Source organism: Schistocerca piceifrons, chromosome X (genome assembly GCF_021461385.2).
Source record: "Schistocerca piceifrons isolate TAMUIC-IGC-003096 chromosome X, iqSchPice1.1, whole genome shotgun sequence".
In the NCBI taxonomy this organism is placed as follows: Eukaryota; Metazoa; Arthropoda; class Insecta; order Orthoptera; family Acrididae; genus Schistocerca; species Schistocerca piceifrons.
Window position 1 is genome coordinate 216317401 of NC_060149.1, and position 18899 is coordinate 216336299.

General features: G+C 38.9%; 1 protein-coding gene across 4 annotated transcripts in view; it reads left to right on the forward strand.

Annotated features, from left to right (window-relative positions):
* LOC124723171 (inner nuclear membrane protein Man1) overlaps positions 1-18899 on the forward strand; it is a 349300-nt gene that overhangs the window by 306476 nt on the left and 23925 nt on the right. For all 4 annotated transcript variants that reach the window (XR_007006525.1, XR_007006526.1, XM_047248368.1 and 1 more), the window contains exon 10: positions 1176-1360. Coding sequence is in view for 2 of the 4 variants with exons in the window: in XM_047248368.1 (XP_047104324.1) it covers positions 1176-1360 (185 nt within the window). In the remaining 2 variants the exon portion in view is untranslated. The remainder of the gene's footprint in view (positions 1-1175; positions 1361-18899) is intronic.

The window sequence follows — 18899 nt, forward strand, 5'->3', positions numbered from 1 at the left end:
CTGTAATGTACATTAAAAAAGAAATGAACTGGATGCTGTAAAATGAAAACTGCGGAAAGGGGGGCGTAGTACTCTCCCTGACAATGGAAGAAATGGAAATTTTTTGAAGAATTGCACAAATATACAGAGAGCACTGCATGTCTGTTGCAAAGGTCAAGACATGGCAAAGCAATTCAGGATAGGACAGATGTCATTTGCCAGTGATGCATGGTCTGAAATGTCGCGCCACCTAACCGATACCATTGTCCAGACAGGCAAGTAACAGTAGTGGCCATTGCCACAGAAGTCAGATTGAACGTTGTAAGTATTCACGCCATCGTTAAGGACAGATTGAAATGTCGCAAAGTGTGCACCCAGTGGGTGCCTCGCAGTCTTCACTCAGCATGGCAGGCATATTGAATGGGATTCTCTGTTGAGCCTCTGCAGTGGTGTGCTGAGGAAGTGAATAAGTTCATGTCACATGTGGTCACTGGAGAAGAAACATTGTGTCATCAATATGAACTGAGTCAAAACTACAGTCTCCAGTGGAAGCATACAGGGTCATTGCCAACAGAAAAATCCAAGGCCATCCACATATGTAAGAAAAGGTTATGCACACTAGATAAGGGTCTCTTTATTTACTTCTTGCATCATGGGACAACAGTGAATGTACTTTAATACTCACAAACCATGACCAGGCTTCACAAAGCGATAAAATCGAAATGGATTGGGTAGCTCACCCGCAGGGTCATTCTGCTTCACACTGTTACAAGACTCCATACAACAAACGGAGTCAAGAAGCTCTTGCAAACATTCAAATTGGAGGTCCTCAGTCACCCTCCATACTTTCCAGACCTGTCTCCCTGTGATTGTGCCATTTTTAGTGAACCAAAGAAGGTGCTAAGAGGCACATGATTCACCTTGGATGAGGACATCAAGCAGTACATTTGGAACTGGTTCAAAGTGCAGCTGGAGGAGTTTTATGAGACAACCGTTCACCACCTTGTGTGACAGTGGGACAAGTGCCCCAGCAGTGCTAGTCAGTACCTTTGAAATAAAGGTACAAATTTCTTTTTACAGGCCTCTGGCTCATGTATTTTTAATCCCCCTCATAGCAGCAGTTAAACACAAATAAATCCACATTTACACTTGTCCGTTGTTTACATTATGTTAGGTTAAAAACTTTGTTATTACAGCGAGCATGGCGAAGACTGGCCAACATTTATTCGAGACGCCATACTAGAAAAGTGTGAGGGAGTGGCCATCCTTCATCTCTTTGTTGACAAAGCTTCTCGTGAAGGATGTGTGTATGTGAAGTGTCAGACACCAGAAGATGCAGGCAGAGCGTATTGTGCACTGCATGGCTGGTGGTTTGGTAATTGTAAGTATACTACGCATTTCTTTATTTATTGTTACTTCCTGTTGTTAGCAGATTGTATATAATATTTTACTGTCTAAACTCTTAAAAGTGCACACACATTTATTTATTGATATAATTAACAATAAAATGAGAGAAAATGTTGAAACATTATTCCTCGTATATCTTGTATATAATTTTGTTGTGTGAAAATAACTGCTGATGAGTTTAATTTTTGTTTCATATTTGGTTTAGTATATTTGACCACATTATCCTTTCAAACTCAGAGCCTCATTGCTGACATTTCTATGTCTTGTTCCGTTTCCCCGTACTCATTCATGCATTCTCCATGGTTTTGTACGGCTTGTGTCATCACTTTTACATATCTTTGTACAAGGGTCATTAAGAAAGTTTACAGAAACCACTGCATTTTGTAGCATTTCCTGAAATTTGTGCTCATTTTTGACACTGATTTTCTTTGCTATTTCCAGTACTGATTTAACTTGCTGGGTTTCCAAAATGGTGTTGGTTAGGAGAGCAAGGGCATCAGTAAATCCCAGGCAGTTTAAATTTATGTTGTCTTTGGGTCTTACAACTTTGATGTTCTTAAAGTTAACATTGTACCTTCCGCTCATTGTGTAAGGTGATATCCAAAGGTTGCTGAAATTTGAATTTTGAGCTCAGATGGTTATGAACACTGAAATATCCATAAGTATTTCCCCATACGTCCTCCTTGAATCAGTGTGGGAAATGGTTGTGTTCTTGGTGGTTTGGTTGGTTGTTGGTTGAGCATATTTCCTCTGTCATTTTCCGGAACTTTATGCTTTGCAATGGTTAATTCTAAAAGAGCAGCATTTCTGTGTAAAGCTTTATTCTGAATGTGGGAAAACTGCTGTAGAAATGCCCCAAATGTTGAAACTAGCTTCTGGAGACAGAGCTGTAGGTCAAGCACAGACCTACTGGTGGTATAAATTTCGCAAAAATTGGCAGACATTGAATGCTGATGACCACCATTCCGGTTGCTCACCAGCTGGCATTTTGTCAGAAAATGTTCAGTGAGGGACCTCATTGTGAAGACCATAAACAGACCATCTAAGACTTCTGCAATATCTTAGGACTATGTGACTCTACATAAAAACCTGGTGTCAGAAGAACTGAACACAAGGATGACTGTGGCGTAGTTTATACCATGACTGCTTCAAGATGATCCATAACAGTGTTTATTTTCTTGATATTTTTTGTTTATGCATATTCTGATTGTTCTTACTTCTATCTATGCATGGAAGTCTGCAAGAAACTTGAGCAACTTGTTCAAGGGTATCCAAACATTCAGAGGTTTTCATTGGTGTTGAAAGAATGTTGGGTACACAGATTATCCTGACACTAAACAGCAATCATCCCCATGGAAGAGTCTTCCTTCACTCCATCCTAAATAAAGTTCAACAAGTCAAGAATGACATTAAACTTTTGTTGATCTGTTTCACTTTCATATTGATGCTGTAGTTCATAAAGAGTTTGGCCTTCCTTATCAGTGGTCAATAAAAAAATCTCTCACAATCTTCCAAGATGTTAGGGAGGACATGGGGAGAAAACGTCCAGAGAAGTGGTGTACAAATGACTGTGTACCCCACCATGTTAATGCAGACATGCAGAGTATTATGATTTGTCTGTGATTATCACAATTTCTAGGCTAAACTTACAATCTTACAGGAGCCCCTGCTAAAATTATGGGAATTCACTATTTGATTTATTTTAGTAGTTTGACAACCCACTGTTTTTCGTTGCTTCATTTTGTGAACCAGTATTGTTTCAGAAATAATACAGTACCCTTTCATCATATGTTTCATACAGACTCTGTAATATACACAAAAACTTCTCTACTACAGTGGTGCCTCTCTAGCATCACTGCTGTGGGTGCATAAACTTGTAGTTATGTTGTGATTTGGCATATTGATGTTCATGTCGTGACATCTCTGTTGAGTGTAAAGCAATTGAGTAGCATTCAAAATAACTTGCACACTTTTTTAGTCTCTTTCAGGCCTACATATTTACTTTTCAAGGGTTACAATTAGGTATCAAATTGAGACTTTTGCTGTCAGTAAAAAACTAACTGTGTTAGTCGCCATCCTCCTCCTAATAGTGTCTTTCCAAACTTGACATCTCTGATAATGCATTGTAGATAGTCAGCTTCATAAGTATTGGGAAACTATTGTGTTCTGCCTGTTACCATCTTGCCTACCATCATATTAAATTACCTCATGTGATAGTCTTCTTCTCGCTGGACCATGGTGACACAGGCTTCTTCACGTCTGGCTTGTATTTACATTGCTGACTAAAATTAATTGATTAATGCATCACGCATAGCAGATATTTTGTACCAAGCAGTATAAGCTCTCTTTTCTTCCACAATTCCAAAGTCGTCAAACTGATATCGTGAAAACTCCTAATTTTTTTTCCTCGCAATCAATCAAAATATCAGGAAATATATTATTCAGCTTTAAAACTGACAATAAAGATTTTCCATTCTTAGATTCAGTATCTTGACATCTTGATAAAATTTTGTAACTACAGATTTTTCAAGCCTGGTATGACGAATGTAGCTTCTAGTGAGTGTCTACACCAATGACAATATCTTCATCCCCATGCTTTAAAGAAATCTCTCTTGAACCCATTGTACAAAACACATTGGCCAGATTTATTTGATTTTACAAAACGTGGCCAAATGTCTGTCCAGTTTTACATTTTTTCGTTACACTGCCATCCACTGTACTAACACTTTGGTGTTCCACAATATTACTTTCTGAATAAGGTACAGTCTTTTTCTCACTTTAACTTGGGATATCTTTCACACTGTTTAATTTCAGATTATCACTTTTTTTCAGGCTTTTCTTTGTGGACAGTATTAACAGTTGCTGAAGAAACAAAGCAGTCCAATTTCTTGCATTTTTAACAAACAACTAAAACTTTCCTTAGCAGCTAACACAGTGTTTTCAAATTATAAATGGACGAATAGTACCACTGAACACAATGTAATGATTACTGAAGATATTAGCAGTCTATACACAGTGCACACAGTATAGTCCTGGCATGTTCCTTTGCATATGAACTAGCCCAAAATACCCTGATCACTGGAAATATAATGCACAAAACTTGAAGGGGACTTTCTGATTTTTTTGTGGAGTGACTCATTTGAATTAAAAATTTCAGAGCGCTCAGTAATTGTTTTTTGTTGTTATTTATTACGTAATTTTTGTTCTCCTATGTAAATACCACGAAACTATGTTCTGGACGCATGCGAGCATTATCGCCACTTAGTATGCATGCAAATGACGTGTCAACCAATTTTCTTAGTTCCCCCGGTAGATGGCTATCGCACTAGACGTGTACGTCACAATCTTTTGTAGACAGGTTCACTACGTGCTCTGAATCATTACAATCTATAAACCATTCCATTTGAGCTGCAAAAGATTGGTGGAAAGCAAACAGTATGTTTTCCATTTTTTTTTAGACATGAAATCGATAATGTTCATTTCCATAATTTTTTAGTACCTCTCCATAACTCAGCAATAAAGGTGATAAATCCATAATAATTACAGACAATCCGTAATAGGTGGCAGCGTTTTCTGCAACAAGTTGAAATGGAGAAATCGAGAAACAGCACTGATCAAAGTGTTTCCAGGATCACGTTCAGAGTGTGTTGCACAATGCGTGCCTTCAATGCAGCTAAGTTTGCAAATGGAACACTGAAGACAACATCTTTTGGGTATCCCCACAGCCAAAAGTCGCACAGATTAAGATCAGATGATCAGGATGGTCAGGCGGTAGAGGAAATGGTAGGTGATAATTCTAGCATTTTCGAAATGGTGCTTCAGCAGCTGCTTAACTGGATTGGCAATGTGCGGAGGTGCACCATCTTGCATAAAAATGATACATCCAAGCTGTTGGAGAGCTAGAATGACATTGTTGCACAAAAGACACTTATAGTGTACTGGTGACAGTACAGGTAACAGGAACGGAAGCACTTATCTCTTTAAAAAAAATATGGCCCTATGATAAATTATGCCATTAACCCGCACCATTCAGTGACCTTTTCAGGATGAAGTGGTACTGGTTGATTTGCATGTGGATTTTCCGTTGCCCATATTCGACAATTCTGTGTATTGACAAATCCTGTCAGATGGAAGTGTACTTCGTCTGTCCACAAAATCTTCCATGGCCAATCATTGTCCACTTCCATGTGAGCAAGACATTCTAAAGCAAAGGTCTCTCTTGCTGGCAGGTCAACAGGAAGCAACTCGTGCACATGGGTAATTCTGAATGGACAGCAAAGAAGGATGTTTCATAGGATGCTCATGGGTATGTCCAATTTTCAAGCAATTCTCTGGGCACTACATGTCTGCACACCACCACTCGTCTCCTTGTGCATTGCTGTGACCACTGCTTCCACTGACATCAAATCAGTTAGTTTCCTGTCCGCAGCTCGTGGTCGTGCGGTAGCGTTTTCGCTTCCCACGCCCGGGTTCCCGGGTTCTATTCCCGGCGGGGTCAGGGATTTTCTCTGCCTTGTGATGACTGGGTGTTGTGTGATGTCCTTAGGTTAGTTAGGTTTAAGTAGTTCTAAGTTCTAGGGGACTGATGACCATAGCTGTTAAGTCCCATAGTGCTCAGAGCCATTTGAACCATTTTGAATTAGTTTCCTCCCTTTACCAGGTTGCACACCAAAAGAACCAGTCTTTTTGAATGTCCAAATCATTTTCTCCAGATCCATGGCAGTCATTGAACCAAAGTCTTTTTTCAAACCTTTCAGTGTCTGGAACTTCTTCAGAGCGATGTGTGCACAGTCATTATTCTTGTAATACAGCTTTACAAGCATGGCGCTATCCTGCATTGAGACAGTCATGGCGAATGTCGCAGATGTGAAAGGAGGAAAAGCTGTGTACCAAGGGAGGACTTGACCCTCTGGCAGGAGGGGCTGCGCAGTCTGTGACATGACACTTCAAACCATGAGGTCACTGCATGGCTAATCTTTCTGTCTTTGATATTTGAGATGCCTGTATTTTTGCTGTATTTTTTGCTTACAGACTGCTTCCACAGTCTTTAATCAACAAAGTTTCTAGTTCAATGACTTTTTATTAATGATCACATGATTTCAATACTGTCCTGAAATATGAATAGCTGTTACATAAATCTTGGGCTGAAATTGGTGAAGTGATATCTGTGAATAATATTCTCCAGTGACCCTTTGTATATATGTGTTTGTTCAGATCTTCTGAGATAATGTTGTGCTTATTTCCCCTCTACAGTATTGAATGCATTTGTAACTATAGCTGTCCATATTAACCTGAACATACAATTTTACATTTGTACCATTTAATTTGTGAGGTGGTGGACACTGAAAAGCCTACTCATTTATCTTGGCTACAGTTACTGATTCCTCTCACGCAGCAGTAGTGTCTTCCTGGTGACATGAAAAATTCTGTCAAGTCTGATCACCATCAGCTATGTTAAATTCCTGTTGGCCATTCAGCTTGCTTTGCTGACTACTTTACTGTACGCTTATTCTGAAATCGTCAGTGTGAAATTCGAAGTGTGCAAACTACCATTGGAAAATGATAGTCCAGATTAATTTCTGTGTATTACTTCATATCAAATACACCTGAAGAAGCATTTTAAAACTAGTTATTAACTGCCCATAAATTAATTTAAAAGTTCTTTAATAGAAATATTCTCATAATCATCCATAACATATATAGCAAATGCACAGAAAAATTAAAGTTTAACATGACAGAATGTACGGGGCAGTCAAATGAAAATTGATCACCCACCATAGTGGGACCATGCAATGGCTCCATTCAAAAGATATTACTACAAGTTTTAAGACATTCATCCCACTGGGAGACGAAACGACCAATTCCAGTTTTGTAGAGCACAGTTGGTCACTGACAAGTGCACAACCGCATCCACACTTGCACTACCTCGTCCGACTGACACGAACATCTATGCTTGTCTTTCTTCAAGTGGCCAAAGATGTGAAAATCCCACAGTGAAAGATCCGGATGGTGTTGAGAATGTTGCAATGTTTCCCCACAAAATCGCTGAAGCATAGTCGTTACATGATTGGCATTGTGGGGATGGGCATTATCGTGCAACAGGATGATTCCATCTGACAACATTCTGACAGCCCAAGGGTAAATGGCCAAGCCAACAGTGGAAACATCCCACATCTCCCCTGCCACACAAAACTGTCCACACAACTTCTGGTAAGGTCATGACGACTGCCTCCTTCGAGTGCAACGGCCCTCTGTCCTTTGAGTTCCTTGAATGTGGAAAAACAATCAGTTTGCAGTGTTATGAAGACATTTTTCAGAAACTGCAGTGTGCCATTAAGTCAGTGTGGCCAGGAATGTTGTATGAGGGAATCATCCTGTGGCACAAGGATTTTCTGCCTATATTGTAGAAGTTGGTTATGATACTTCGAGCTAAAGAGTTCTGTCTCATCAGCAGCATGTAAGTCCACCATTGAGAAATGCTGTAGTAGGGCTATCATATGTCCACATTTTTCCAGGCATGTCCTCTTTTTAAGACCTGAAATTTGCGTTTGGAAGGAGTTTTAAAATTTGTTAAAATGCCTGGAATTTTGATTTGCCTAAGCTCAGAGGTGAATCATGTGACAAATTTTCAGTGCAGTGTGCAGTGGTGGCAACACTTAGTTATGTAATAAGCAGTTGTTAAAGTCCGCATGTAATGTTATGCCCCCTACGTGCATTGTTATGATTGTTACGTGTCAGTAAATTTTGTTCTGTAACCAGACTCTGCCAACTTTGGTGATCTAATAGTGTTACAAAAAGATCAGTTTAATTTCAAATTCATTACTTCAAAGAAGTACCTCATTTGATCATAAGTTTTTTACATTGTGCTTTCTCGAATCCTTGTTACTACCTTGTGTAATTTGTGCCACAGTAGGTGGTTGTTAAACTTTTCATGACAAAATTAATTAAATTTTTTCATATTACTGTAAAAATTTGTTTCCTGCTTTTGGAATACATACAGAGTCTGGCCATGTTTCTAAATTTCGATAGTTCTTTATAGTTTTGTGATTATTGTAAGTGGGACATATATATGTCCTGCTGGACTTGAGAATGAATAAATGGTTCCCTAAGTTTTCCCTTCTTGAGTCCAGTGGGTCATATGCTTATGTCTCACTCAAAAAAAAATTTTAATAGGGATTATGATCTGTTTTGGAAATATTGCTGGATATATATGGTGCTACTTTGCAGTAGCTACATACGAAATTAGTCTTTACCTCTTCCTTCTATGTGCAGCATTGTCTGTGTTGCCGCCTTGTGCTACTTGCTGGAAAATGTTTTCCAGCTGCATGTAAGTGCACAACATAATCCGTATAAAGGGGTGTGCATCTGCAGTAAAATTGCAAAATAATAAGTCAGTTACAGTTTTATCAATTGCTCATCACCCTAAAGATAAAAGATTTGTCATAAGAAAAAAATAGAGATGGTACAAACTCAGTTATATCCTGCCCTGCAGCCATAGCAGAGTACACAGTTGTAATGAGAGGTGTGAACTGGTTTGACCAGTGGAGAGAAAGCTGATATGCTATTGGCAGTAGGTCACTCAAATGATGCCATCATCTTCCTTATTTTCTTTTGGACATTGCAAAAGAAAACAATTTCATCATGTGTAACTGTAATAATGGAGGTAAATGGGACCAACTTTTCTATCATTTTGCTCTTATAAGGCAGCTTTTATCTGGAAGAAATATGAAGAGAAAGGGAAGGCAAGCATTCATTACAAATAAATAAATAAACAGGAGTCTGAGGAGTTTTCCATTTTATATCAGATCAGGGGAAATAAACTATGATACAGCAGAGAATAAAATACATAAGTGTAAAAATTGTAGACACATATATGAACAAATGGCAATGGAAATTTTCTACACACACTGGCCCTAAGGCAACATCACGAATTAAATTTAAAATTGTTTTATCAATAAATATGTGCACAAATCTTTGTATTTCTAGCAAACAATGCAAAAAAGACAATAAGTACATTTACTGGGCTTATTTATTGCAGACAGGAAGAAACCATAAAACCACCAAAACACAAGAGACACAATGCACAACTCAACAACTAAGCAATATCTTGCCCATTAGGTGCCAAACAATGAGCCTGTTGGTGCCAAACAGTTCATACATTCAGTGCTAGACTGCAGCACCATACAGATGTGATCACATGAAATAAATTTGTATGTGAGACACATGAAAGGGATAAGAAGTGAGAACCAGGCCTGTGTTGTTAGTGCTGAGAAAGATGTTGGAAATTTTCCCCCTGCACCACTCTCCTCCCAGTGACAATCCACATTCTGTTTCCCTACTGTCCATCCCTCTCCCAAAGATAAGGTTTCATGATGTGCACAGATGTTCCCAGTCATCGTGTGGCCGTAGTTTGAAGCGTGCATTGGTGTTTAATAAGGTATTAAATTTATAACAAATAAGCCTAAAAGAAAGTGCAATTTTACTATACAGCTGCAAAAAAGTATCCTGGTTTTAGATGTGGCAGGGATCAATTCAAATGTGAGCATGTGGTTTGTAAATCCGGTACATAATGCCTGTGGGAAACAAAGGAGGGCAAGATTTACAAATACATTTGGAGTCTGAAAAGCACAAAAGAGCTATCTGAAGAGAAGCATCATCTTCAAAGTTAACTCAATTTTTTGCAAAATCAAGGTGTAAAGAAGGAGAAGAGTGTGTGCCGCTGAAGTTACTTTAATGTTTCGTACTGTGAAGCACCGTAACAGCTATAAAGTGATGGACTGCCCAAATAATGTGATAAAATCCTTATTTTCAGATTCCGGTACGGCAAAAAGTTTTAAAGTGTGAGAGCAAAAACAGAAGCAAACTCAGTGCGTGGTCCTTACTCTGTTGAAAGTGTTCTGAAGAGTTTGAAGAGAATTACATTGCTCACTGCAGTAATTCTATCAATAGCAGTGACCACGGCCCAGTGAAAATATTCTCAATCATTATTCAGTATTTTTATTGGAAAATTGGTGGTTTGCACTTCAAATTAATTGGATTAGATCAACAACCTAATGACACTGCAGACATTACCTCTTCATTTTTAAACTGTTCTTTTCAGAATAAGGGGCTCCTTGATAAATGAGGAGATAATTGTAACACACTGTTTGGAGGATTGCATTTGATTCAGAAGGAAAAAATGTTTTTTCAAACCTGTTAGGGAGAGAAATTTTGATTGAAGTTGGGCATACAACTTACATCCTAAATAATGGTTTCAGTACTCCAAAACTGTACAGTCTGGGCTATTGAACTTCAAAAATTTTCAGAATTTGTCAATATTTATACAATAAATTGTTATCCCAGAGCAAAATGATACAGTTTTCATTACTTCAGGAGATAAACGGGGATATCCATATCTTCCCTGCTCTGAAATCACACTTTCTTCCAAAGTGTAGTCCAGCTACAATCATTAAGTTCTATGAAAAGGAATTTCATGAGATCTGTCTGTAACATCTACAAACACTTACTAGTGTGTTTCATTCATGCACAGCAGAGCTTGAGAACGTAACTTATACACTTGTTGAAGTCCTTGGATTCCTACTGTTCATTAATAACATGCTCACTGATTGTGAGCCCAATAAATTTATGTGCATAAAAATGAAAGCTGCTGGAAGAGAAACAAAAAAATTGACTGGACACTGTATGTGACAGATTCACTGCAGCAGTAGTTGGACTCAGTGAAAGATATTCTGTATTTGTTCAAAAGTGTTTGTCCCCCATGCAAGAGTTCACGTGTTTTATGTAGTTGGGAAGGACGTGGAATCAACCATTAAATATCTGTTGGATAGAAGCGTACCTGTAAATGATGTGAAATGTTTCAAAGAGTTCTGCTGCCTGAAGAAATTTGTGAATGAAGAACATGAAAGATAAACATGATTTCGTTAATCTTCATTGTCACACAAAGCTGACATTGTATTTTGAGAAATCCGGACATTCTTCCTGCCATTCAGAACTGCTAAATATTGTTCAGTTTTTTGTTGCCTTTCAATCCCACAATGAAAATGCAGGAAGACTTTTCTACCGAATGCAGAGTCAGTGTACAAAAGGAAGGAACAGTTTTTGCAAGTACAGTGTGATTAAAAAAACTTGTTTGCTAAGAATTCATTAGCTACCTAATGAATGATGAATAACTATTAAGAAAGGTAAGCTGTACTGAAAAATATTATTGGGCTACTGTTGACCAGGAGCAAATGTTGGGAAACAATAATAAGGTATTTAATTGTTTCTAAATGTAAAAAATGCAGAAAGAAAGCATATCTATAGTTAGTTTACATTTTCTTGTTGCATGAGCACAGTGTTCTGATCCATGCTTGGTGGTAGAAATTGGATGACTATAGCATACTGCTATCACCAACCTATGGGACCTGACAGTTGTGTTATTAACAGCCTCAATTTAATTTCGTGATAATATATTCATCACGACAAATACACACCACCTTTGAACATGAAAGTCTCTTTAATAAGTTTCTAAGAAACCTTGTTACTTTTCTGTGCCATTTATACTATAGATCGATATCACTGGGCACAATAGCAGAAGCATTCCCTCATACCTGTCCTCACCCTGCAGTTGTCCAGTACTGCTTCTTCTGCTCCCTGGGTCAATCAAAGTTCGTCACTCAACAATAGGTGAACAGTCAGTGGTTCTCAGTCTAAATATTACTACTGTAGTATTCTGGATCTGCTTGGAAAAAGCTATATTAGACCGTCATTTATGAGGACTACCAGTTTCTTCATTTCTTTTCTAGGTCATTACATTCATCAGATGCTCATGCAGAAATGACTCCGACAAATTATGAAGTGAAAATTATTTGTGATGGTAAATTGTGCTCATTTCATCACTTTACCATTGTCAATGTATAATTAATGGTCATTGTGTGGCTGTTGAATAAAGTTTCCTCTTATTTTGCATTCCAAAATATGGTAGCCATATGCTATGGCAGCTCTTCAGTCTGCATGGTATGTAGTGTTTAAGTTAATTTAGCTGCATATGCTTTTATAGGACAAGTGTGCTACAAAATTGCACACAATTTTCCACACAGATCTACTCCTATTGTCGCCAATAATGAACTGTGACACTTAGAACTGGTTTGAGAACCTTCAATCTTCCTATGAATATATTCTTTGTGTGAATTTTCCATATTAAATGCTTGTTGAAGGTTTCACTTAGATACCTTGCAGGATGTCTCCAGTCATGTACTGTCTTTGCAGTCTCAGCAGTTGTACGGGTCATCATGTCGTGAGCCCCCTTACTAAGTTCCTGGTGAGCATAATGGCTTAAATCTTCTCGAAGTTGAGAGTAATGGTAATAATTTGTAGCATTCAGCACACATTAACTGTACTTCCCACAATATAACAATGCATTTTGAGAGAAAATATTTCCAGTATCAAACTGCTGGCACTCGGTTCACGTGATTGAAGCACTAAAAAATTCTAACACTTTTGTGGCATTGGAGTTTTTTGTGTTTTAGTTATATGACCTATGTATATGCAACCTGATGATGAAGGTATTGTGTCTCAAAATGCACTGTTGTATTGTATGAAGTACAGTTAATGTATGTTGAACGCTACCAGTTATTACTGATTAAACGCAGTAACTGCTACCTCACATCCAGACCATGAATAATAATAAACTAGGGGTGAGAGTGGTGCTCTATTTCTTTCTCCAGGATCCTGTTCTGTTCAACACAATTTGCAGGCAGCTAGTTATGAAGTTCCCATTCTTTGAGCAGGGGGGAAAATATTGTGTCATCTGTGTATTATGCCATATTTAACAATTCTGTTGCTTAAAGTACTACACCAAATACTTCTTGGGAACTCCTGCAGCAATGAGTCTCATTTAGTGATCTACATGGCCTTGTCTTCATGGAATAGCATTCAACAATTTTGACTATTTTTCCGGGGAAGCCTTAGATGTATAGTTTGTATAAAATCCCAATGAGCCATATGGAAGCAAAGGTTTGGGCTATGACTAGTAACACTACTCTTCTATAGTCATTGTTAAGCTTGTAGTGTGGTAGCTTCAACTTCAACTACCCTCAGTATCTGGGGGAAGGAAGGGTTTCTGCTACAACTGAAACTTGAATTCTGTGTGGGTTTGTTCTCTTCTGATGTGATGCCTGTGTGGCAAGATTATGAAGGCCTCATGTATTGTACTCAATGTTGGCGAGAGACTAACAGGGTATAGTTTTCCTAACTTCTCCATTGCAACCATTTGGCTTGCTTACAAAGCACTGAAAACCAAGCTGATCATGTGATCTTATCAAAGGTATTTGTGAAGTGTGTGATAACCAAGAACAGAAAATTCATTCCTAACTTGTTGATGAGCTCTTCATGTACTGTGGCCTTCATTGTGGACAACAGGTTGGAGACTTTTGCTGTGTCTTCAGACATGAATTATAGAAAGTTGTCAGCATGCTTGTCTTCTAAAGGAAGAAATGCTACTGTTTGTCATTAGGTTTTCTGTCCTGTACCTCTGCAAATCCTAACTGCCTTTAAAAAGTATCAATTAACATGTTCACCCTGTCGTCAGTGACGAAAGTGAGCCTGTGTCTGCCATGTAGGGATGTCATTCTGGCACATATTTTTAAAACAGTTTCATTGCTTGCCATAGAGGGTTATCTTCTACTTTTAGCGCTAAAAGACAAGCAGACATTACTGGTTGTGGTGCTCATGGAGCACTACTTTCAACTTTTATAGCCAGTTGAGCAGCCTCCTGTTGTTTGATTTTCTGGTGAGTTTCCTGAATGAGCAAGAATCAATGTCTACTCATTGTATGGATTCTGTTGGCACTTGCCACGCAGTGAATACTTCACTAGCATATCTTGGAGATTCACCTTAAAAGTGTCAAAGCATTAGCAAGAGTGTTTCAATGGGTTACATAAGGCAGAAAGTACAAGATTCTGTCACCAAAATTATAGCAGCAGCAGCTGGTATGAGTTCCACAGATGTGCAAACACAAATGGTGAAACAGTGCCAGAAATGTAAGGATATGGGCATTTTAATTAATGAACTAAAAATTAAAGTATATAATTAGTCATTCCAACATAGTTCAAATTTTGACCCTGGTTCCTATCAGCTGGAGTATAGAATAAACAGCAAAAGAATTTAGTATTTTTGTGTGAATGATGAAGATGGAAGCTGGCATTTTGACAGTACTTGCAAAATGAGAGGGAGGAAAAAGACTCAATGACCAGATCAAACAAAATCCTCAGGTTCTTCGAAGATGATGCATTTTCTTGTCTGTGCCCAGTTGAAAATGATATAGCAGTAAGAGTGGATGGTGAAAAAGTTCATAAGCAGAAACGCCTTGTACTTTATAACTTCAAAGAAATGTTCATAGGCTATTGTAAGCAACATGACAGTGAACTGGGCTTCTCAGAATTTTGCGAACTCGGGTCGTAGTGGTGTATTAAAGATGGTGTGCCGGTACACACTCTGTGTTTCATTTCAAAACATCAAAGTTCATATCTCAGGCACTGGAATGAAAACTTGCAGATGATGAAGTGTTCATTTTGATGGGTTTTGCTGAGAACTATCCATTTTTCATTCAAGATGCTGTTCAAGTGTTCCATTGAGAGAACAGCCAAGCCACATTACATCCCTTTGTGGTTTACTTTGGTGGTAAAGAACTACATAATATCAGCATCTGTACTCTTACTGACTGCCTTAGTCACGATATCATTGCAACGGGGATATCATTGCAGTTCACACACTCATAATGAGGCTGATTAAATATTTGAGAATAACGATAGGAGAAATTAAGCACATTCACTGCTTTTACTGATGGATCTGCTGCCCAATACAAGAATTTTATCAATTTATGTGTGCACGAAAAGGACTTTTGTATCTCTTCTGGATGGAATTAACACACATCAAAAAAAGTTTTGCATCAGCTCGGTTCCGAGGGTTCCTGAACATGTACAGAAAATTGGCATAGAGATCAACATAAACATCATTTCTGCACTTTTTATTGCTCATGAAAGCCACACATTACATATTGTAGCACCATAAAGCGAGACCTTCAGTGGTACTGGTCCAGATTGCTGTACCCCCGGTACCTCTAATTCCCAGTAGCACATACTCTAGCATTGATGCATGCCTGTATTCCTCGTGGCATACTATTCACAAGTTCATCAAGGCACTGTTGTTACTGGTTGTCCCTCTCCTCAATGGCGATTTGGCATAGAGCCCTCAGAGTGGTTGGTGGATCACGTCGTCCACAAACAGCCTTTTTCAATCTATCCCAGACATGGTCGATAGGGTTCATGTCTGGAGAACATGCCGGCCACTCTAGTCGAGCGATGTCGTTATCATGAAGGAAGTCATTCACAAGACGTGCACGATGGGGTCACAAATTGTCGACCATGAAGATGAATACCTCGCCAATATGCTGCCGATATGGTTGCATTATTGGTCGGGGGATGGCATTCACGCATCGTACAGCTGTTGCGGCGCCTTCCATGACCACCAGCGATGTACATCGGCCCCACATAATGCCTCCCCAAAACGGCAGGGAACCTCCACCTTGCTGCACTCGCTGGTGAAGAGAACATGATGCCAATCCTGACTGGTCCGTTCAGCATGTTGTTGGGCCCATCTGTACCGTACTGCATGGTGTTGTGGTTGCAAAGATGGACCTCGCCATACACGGTAGGCGTGAAGTTGCGCATCGTGCAGCCTATTACACATAGTTTGAGTCGTAGCACGATGTCTGTGGCTGCACAAAAAGCATTATTCAACATGGTGGCGTTGCTATCAGGGTTCCTCTGAGCCATAATTCATAGGTAGCTGTCATTCAGTGCACTAGTAGCCCTTGGGCGGCCTGAGCAAGGCATGTCATCGATAGTTCCTGTTTCTGTGTATCTCCTCCATGTCCAAACATCATCACTTTGGTTCACTCCGAGATGACTGTACACTTCCCTTGTTGAGAGCCCTTCATGGCACAAAGTAACAATGCGGATGCAGTCGAACTGTGGTATTGACGATGTATGCATGGTTGAAATACAGACAACACGAGCCGAGTATCTTCTTCCTGGTGGAATGACTGAAACTGATCGGCTGTCGGACCCCCTCTGTCCAATAGGCGCTGCTTATGCATGGTTGTTTACATCATTTGGCGGGTTTAGTGACATCTCTGAACAGTCAAAGGGACTGTGTCTGTGGTAAAATATCCACAGTCAACGTCTGTCTTCAGGAGTTCTGGAAACCAGGGTGATGCAAAACTTTTTTTGATGTGTGTATTTGGAACCAGCCATGGAAGATCTCTTTGTGATGGAATTGGAGGAACAACTAAAAGACTGGTGGCTCATGCTAGTTTGCTGAGGCGTGTAGATAAAATATTGACATTTCTTGAAGTTTCTAATTTCTGCACTGACAGCATGTCAGGCATTGTCTTTTTCAAATTGATCAGGAAAAAAGAAGGTTTGCCAAAGGCCACACAATTGCTAGGACGAGAGAAAATCACCAGGTCAAACCCACTGGTTTAAAAAATATCAAAGTAAGCAGAGTTTCCAATGATACTACAGCATTCACAGTTAATACATTTAAACCAGGTGAAGAAATTCCAGTTATTTCAACTACAATTTTACAACCTGAGCACAAGTGTGGCTGTGTGTCATATTAATAGTTCTTGCTTCAATCCATCCTTAAAGTAATGATTTATTGCTGGTTAGATATGGGCTCGCCAAGTCATCCAATGAATTTTCATTCATTTTCAAAGCAGTGCAACTGTCATCCAATGTATTCAAAAATTTAATCACTAACATGTTCTTGTTCAGTACAAAAAATTGTTTAAATGTCCAAATGCATGGGCATGTAAGTTACAAATACCTATCAGAAAAGTTATCCAAATTTGGTTGTTTTGCATGTGTGTACGAGTTGCATACTTGGGATCACTGTGTACAAGAGGCTGTAGAAATGGAGCCAAAATATATTAAGCTGAAACATTTTACATGTCCATCCAAGACATTATTGAACCAACTCAAAAAGAAAATTCATTGGATTTGGAAATGGTCGAGCAGGGATCATCTCTAAAACTGGTCCACTTGATGTGGTATTACCCATAAGCTCCTTAGTATGTGGAAAAAGCAATGAATAAATAAACTTTTGAGCTTTAACAATTGCTTTAAAGTTATCACAAAGTTGATTTTCCCTGTTAGATTTTCTTGTGATAACCAGAGGAGATGGCCACTTTCTAGCAGGAATAGGATTCAAGATGCCAATTTGTTCTAATCTGTTAAGTTAAGAAGCAGTTTCTTTGCAAATGGTATGAGGCACCAAATGTGCATGGTAAAACTTTGGTTGAGCATTGTCTTTGAGCTTGATGTGTGCTTAAAAATTCCTTGCATGTCCATATTTTTCACATGATGAAAGCTGGCATGGGAAACTTTTGTACCAGCATCATGCACATTGTCCTGAATATCTTAATTCAAACTAGTCAAATGCCAAACATGTTGGGCATCAAGCATGATTAAACTCATATGAGTGGCACTGATGCAGTCATATTTTAATATTTTGCTTGCAAAGTACACATCCCGAGAACTGCTTGCAAAGCACAAATCCCAAGAACAGGAATATTATAGCCATTGTATGTTGAGAGGCGCAGATTTGATTAGTCATTGTGATTGAGACACCAGTATTGAACTGAAATAGTAGAGACTGATTGCAAATCTGTAAAGGTATGAAGAGTTTGCTGTCTGTTCTCCAAATATAGTGGTCAGTTCTGACTTTCAGAAGACTGCTTTTATCTGTTTTGTGAGAGACAGAGCCTTTTGTTGCTTGTCCATGTGAGGAGAACTGATTTCAATAAGCCAGTTTTGCACTGTGCACGTTGCTTTGTGATTCGTCCACTTGTGTCTATGGTCCTTGTGAGTATAGCCAGGAGCAGATAAAGATTCAGAATATGAGACAATATTACTCTCCATTTCAAAATATTCACCTTCAAAATTCCTAACGCCTTCGTAATAGGGTAGGCTTTGCAGCTGTATTTGAGGGAACAGTTTTATACACAAAGTAAAAATATGCACTCCAACCCAAGAAAAATAGAAAAGAACGTTGTGAGTCACCTGTGATTTTGTAAGCTGAGATGTGCTACTAAGCTGCAAAGTGCTACTCAAGCTGTATGCAGTACTTCATCATTCCTCTTGGTTTTCATCAAAAGAGTGGAGGGGTGGAGTGGCACCTGGCCGCAGGCATTCTGTGCTTGTCATATTTGCTTGCTGTCTTCCACTAGTCTGGTAGTGCTTACTAGAAAAGTTTGAATTTGTTGGCTCTAGAACTGAATAAGTGGAATGAGTGGTTGCTCTCCAGAAGTTGCTATTGCACACAAAATTTAAGTCACTCAAGAGCAGATATAACAGATTTAGGAACACTGTAAGAATAATGATAAAATGAAGAAATCTGGACACTTTCCACTGCTCACTGTATCTATAAAAGGAGATTTCAATGAGTTCTGCTGACACCCGAAGAAGCATTGA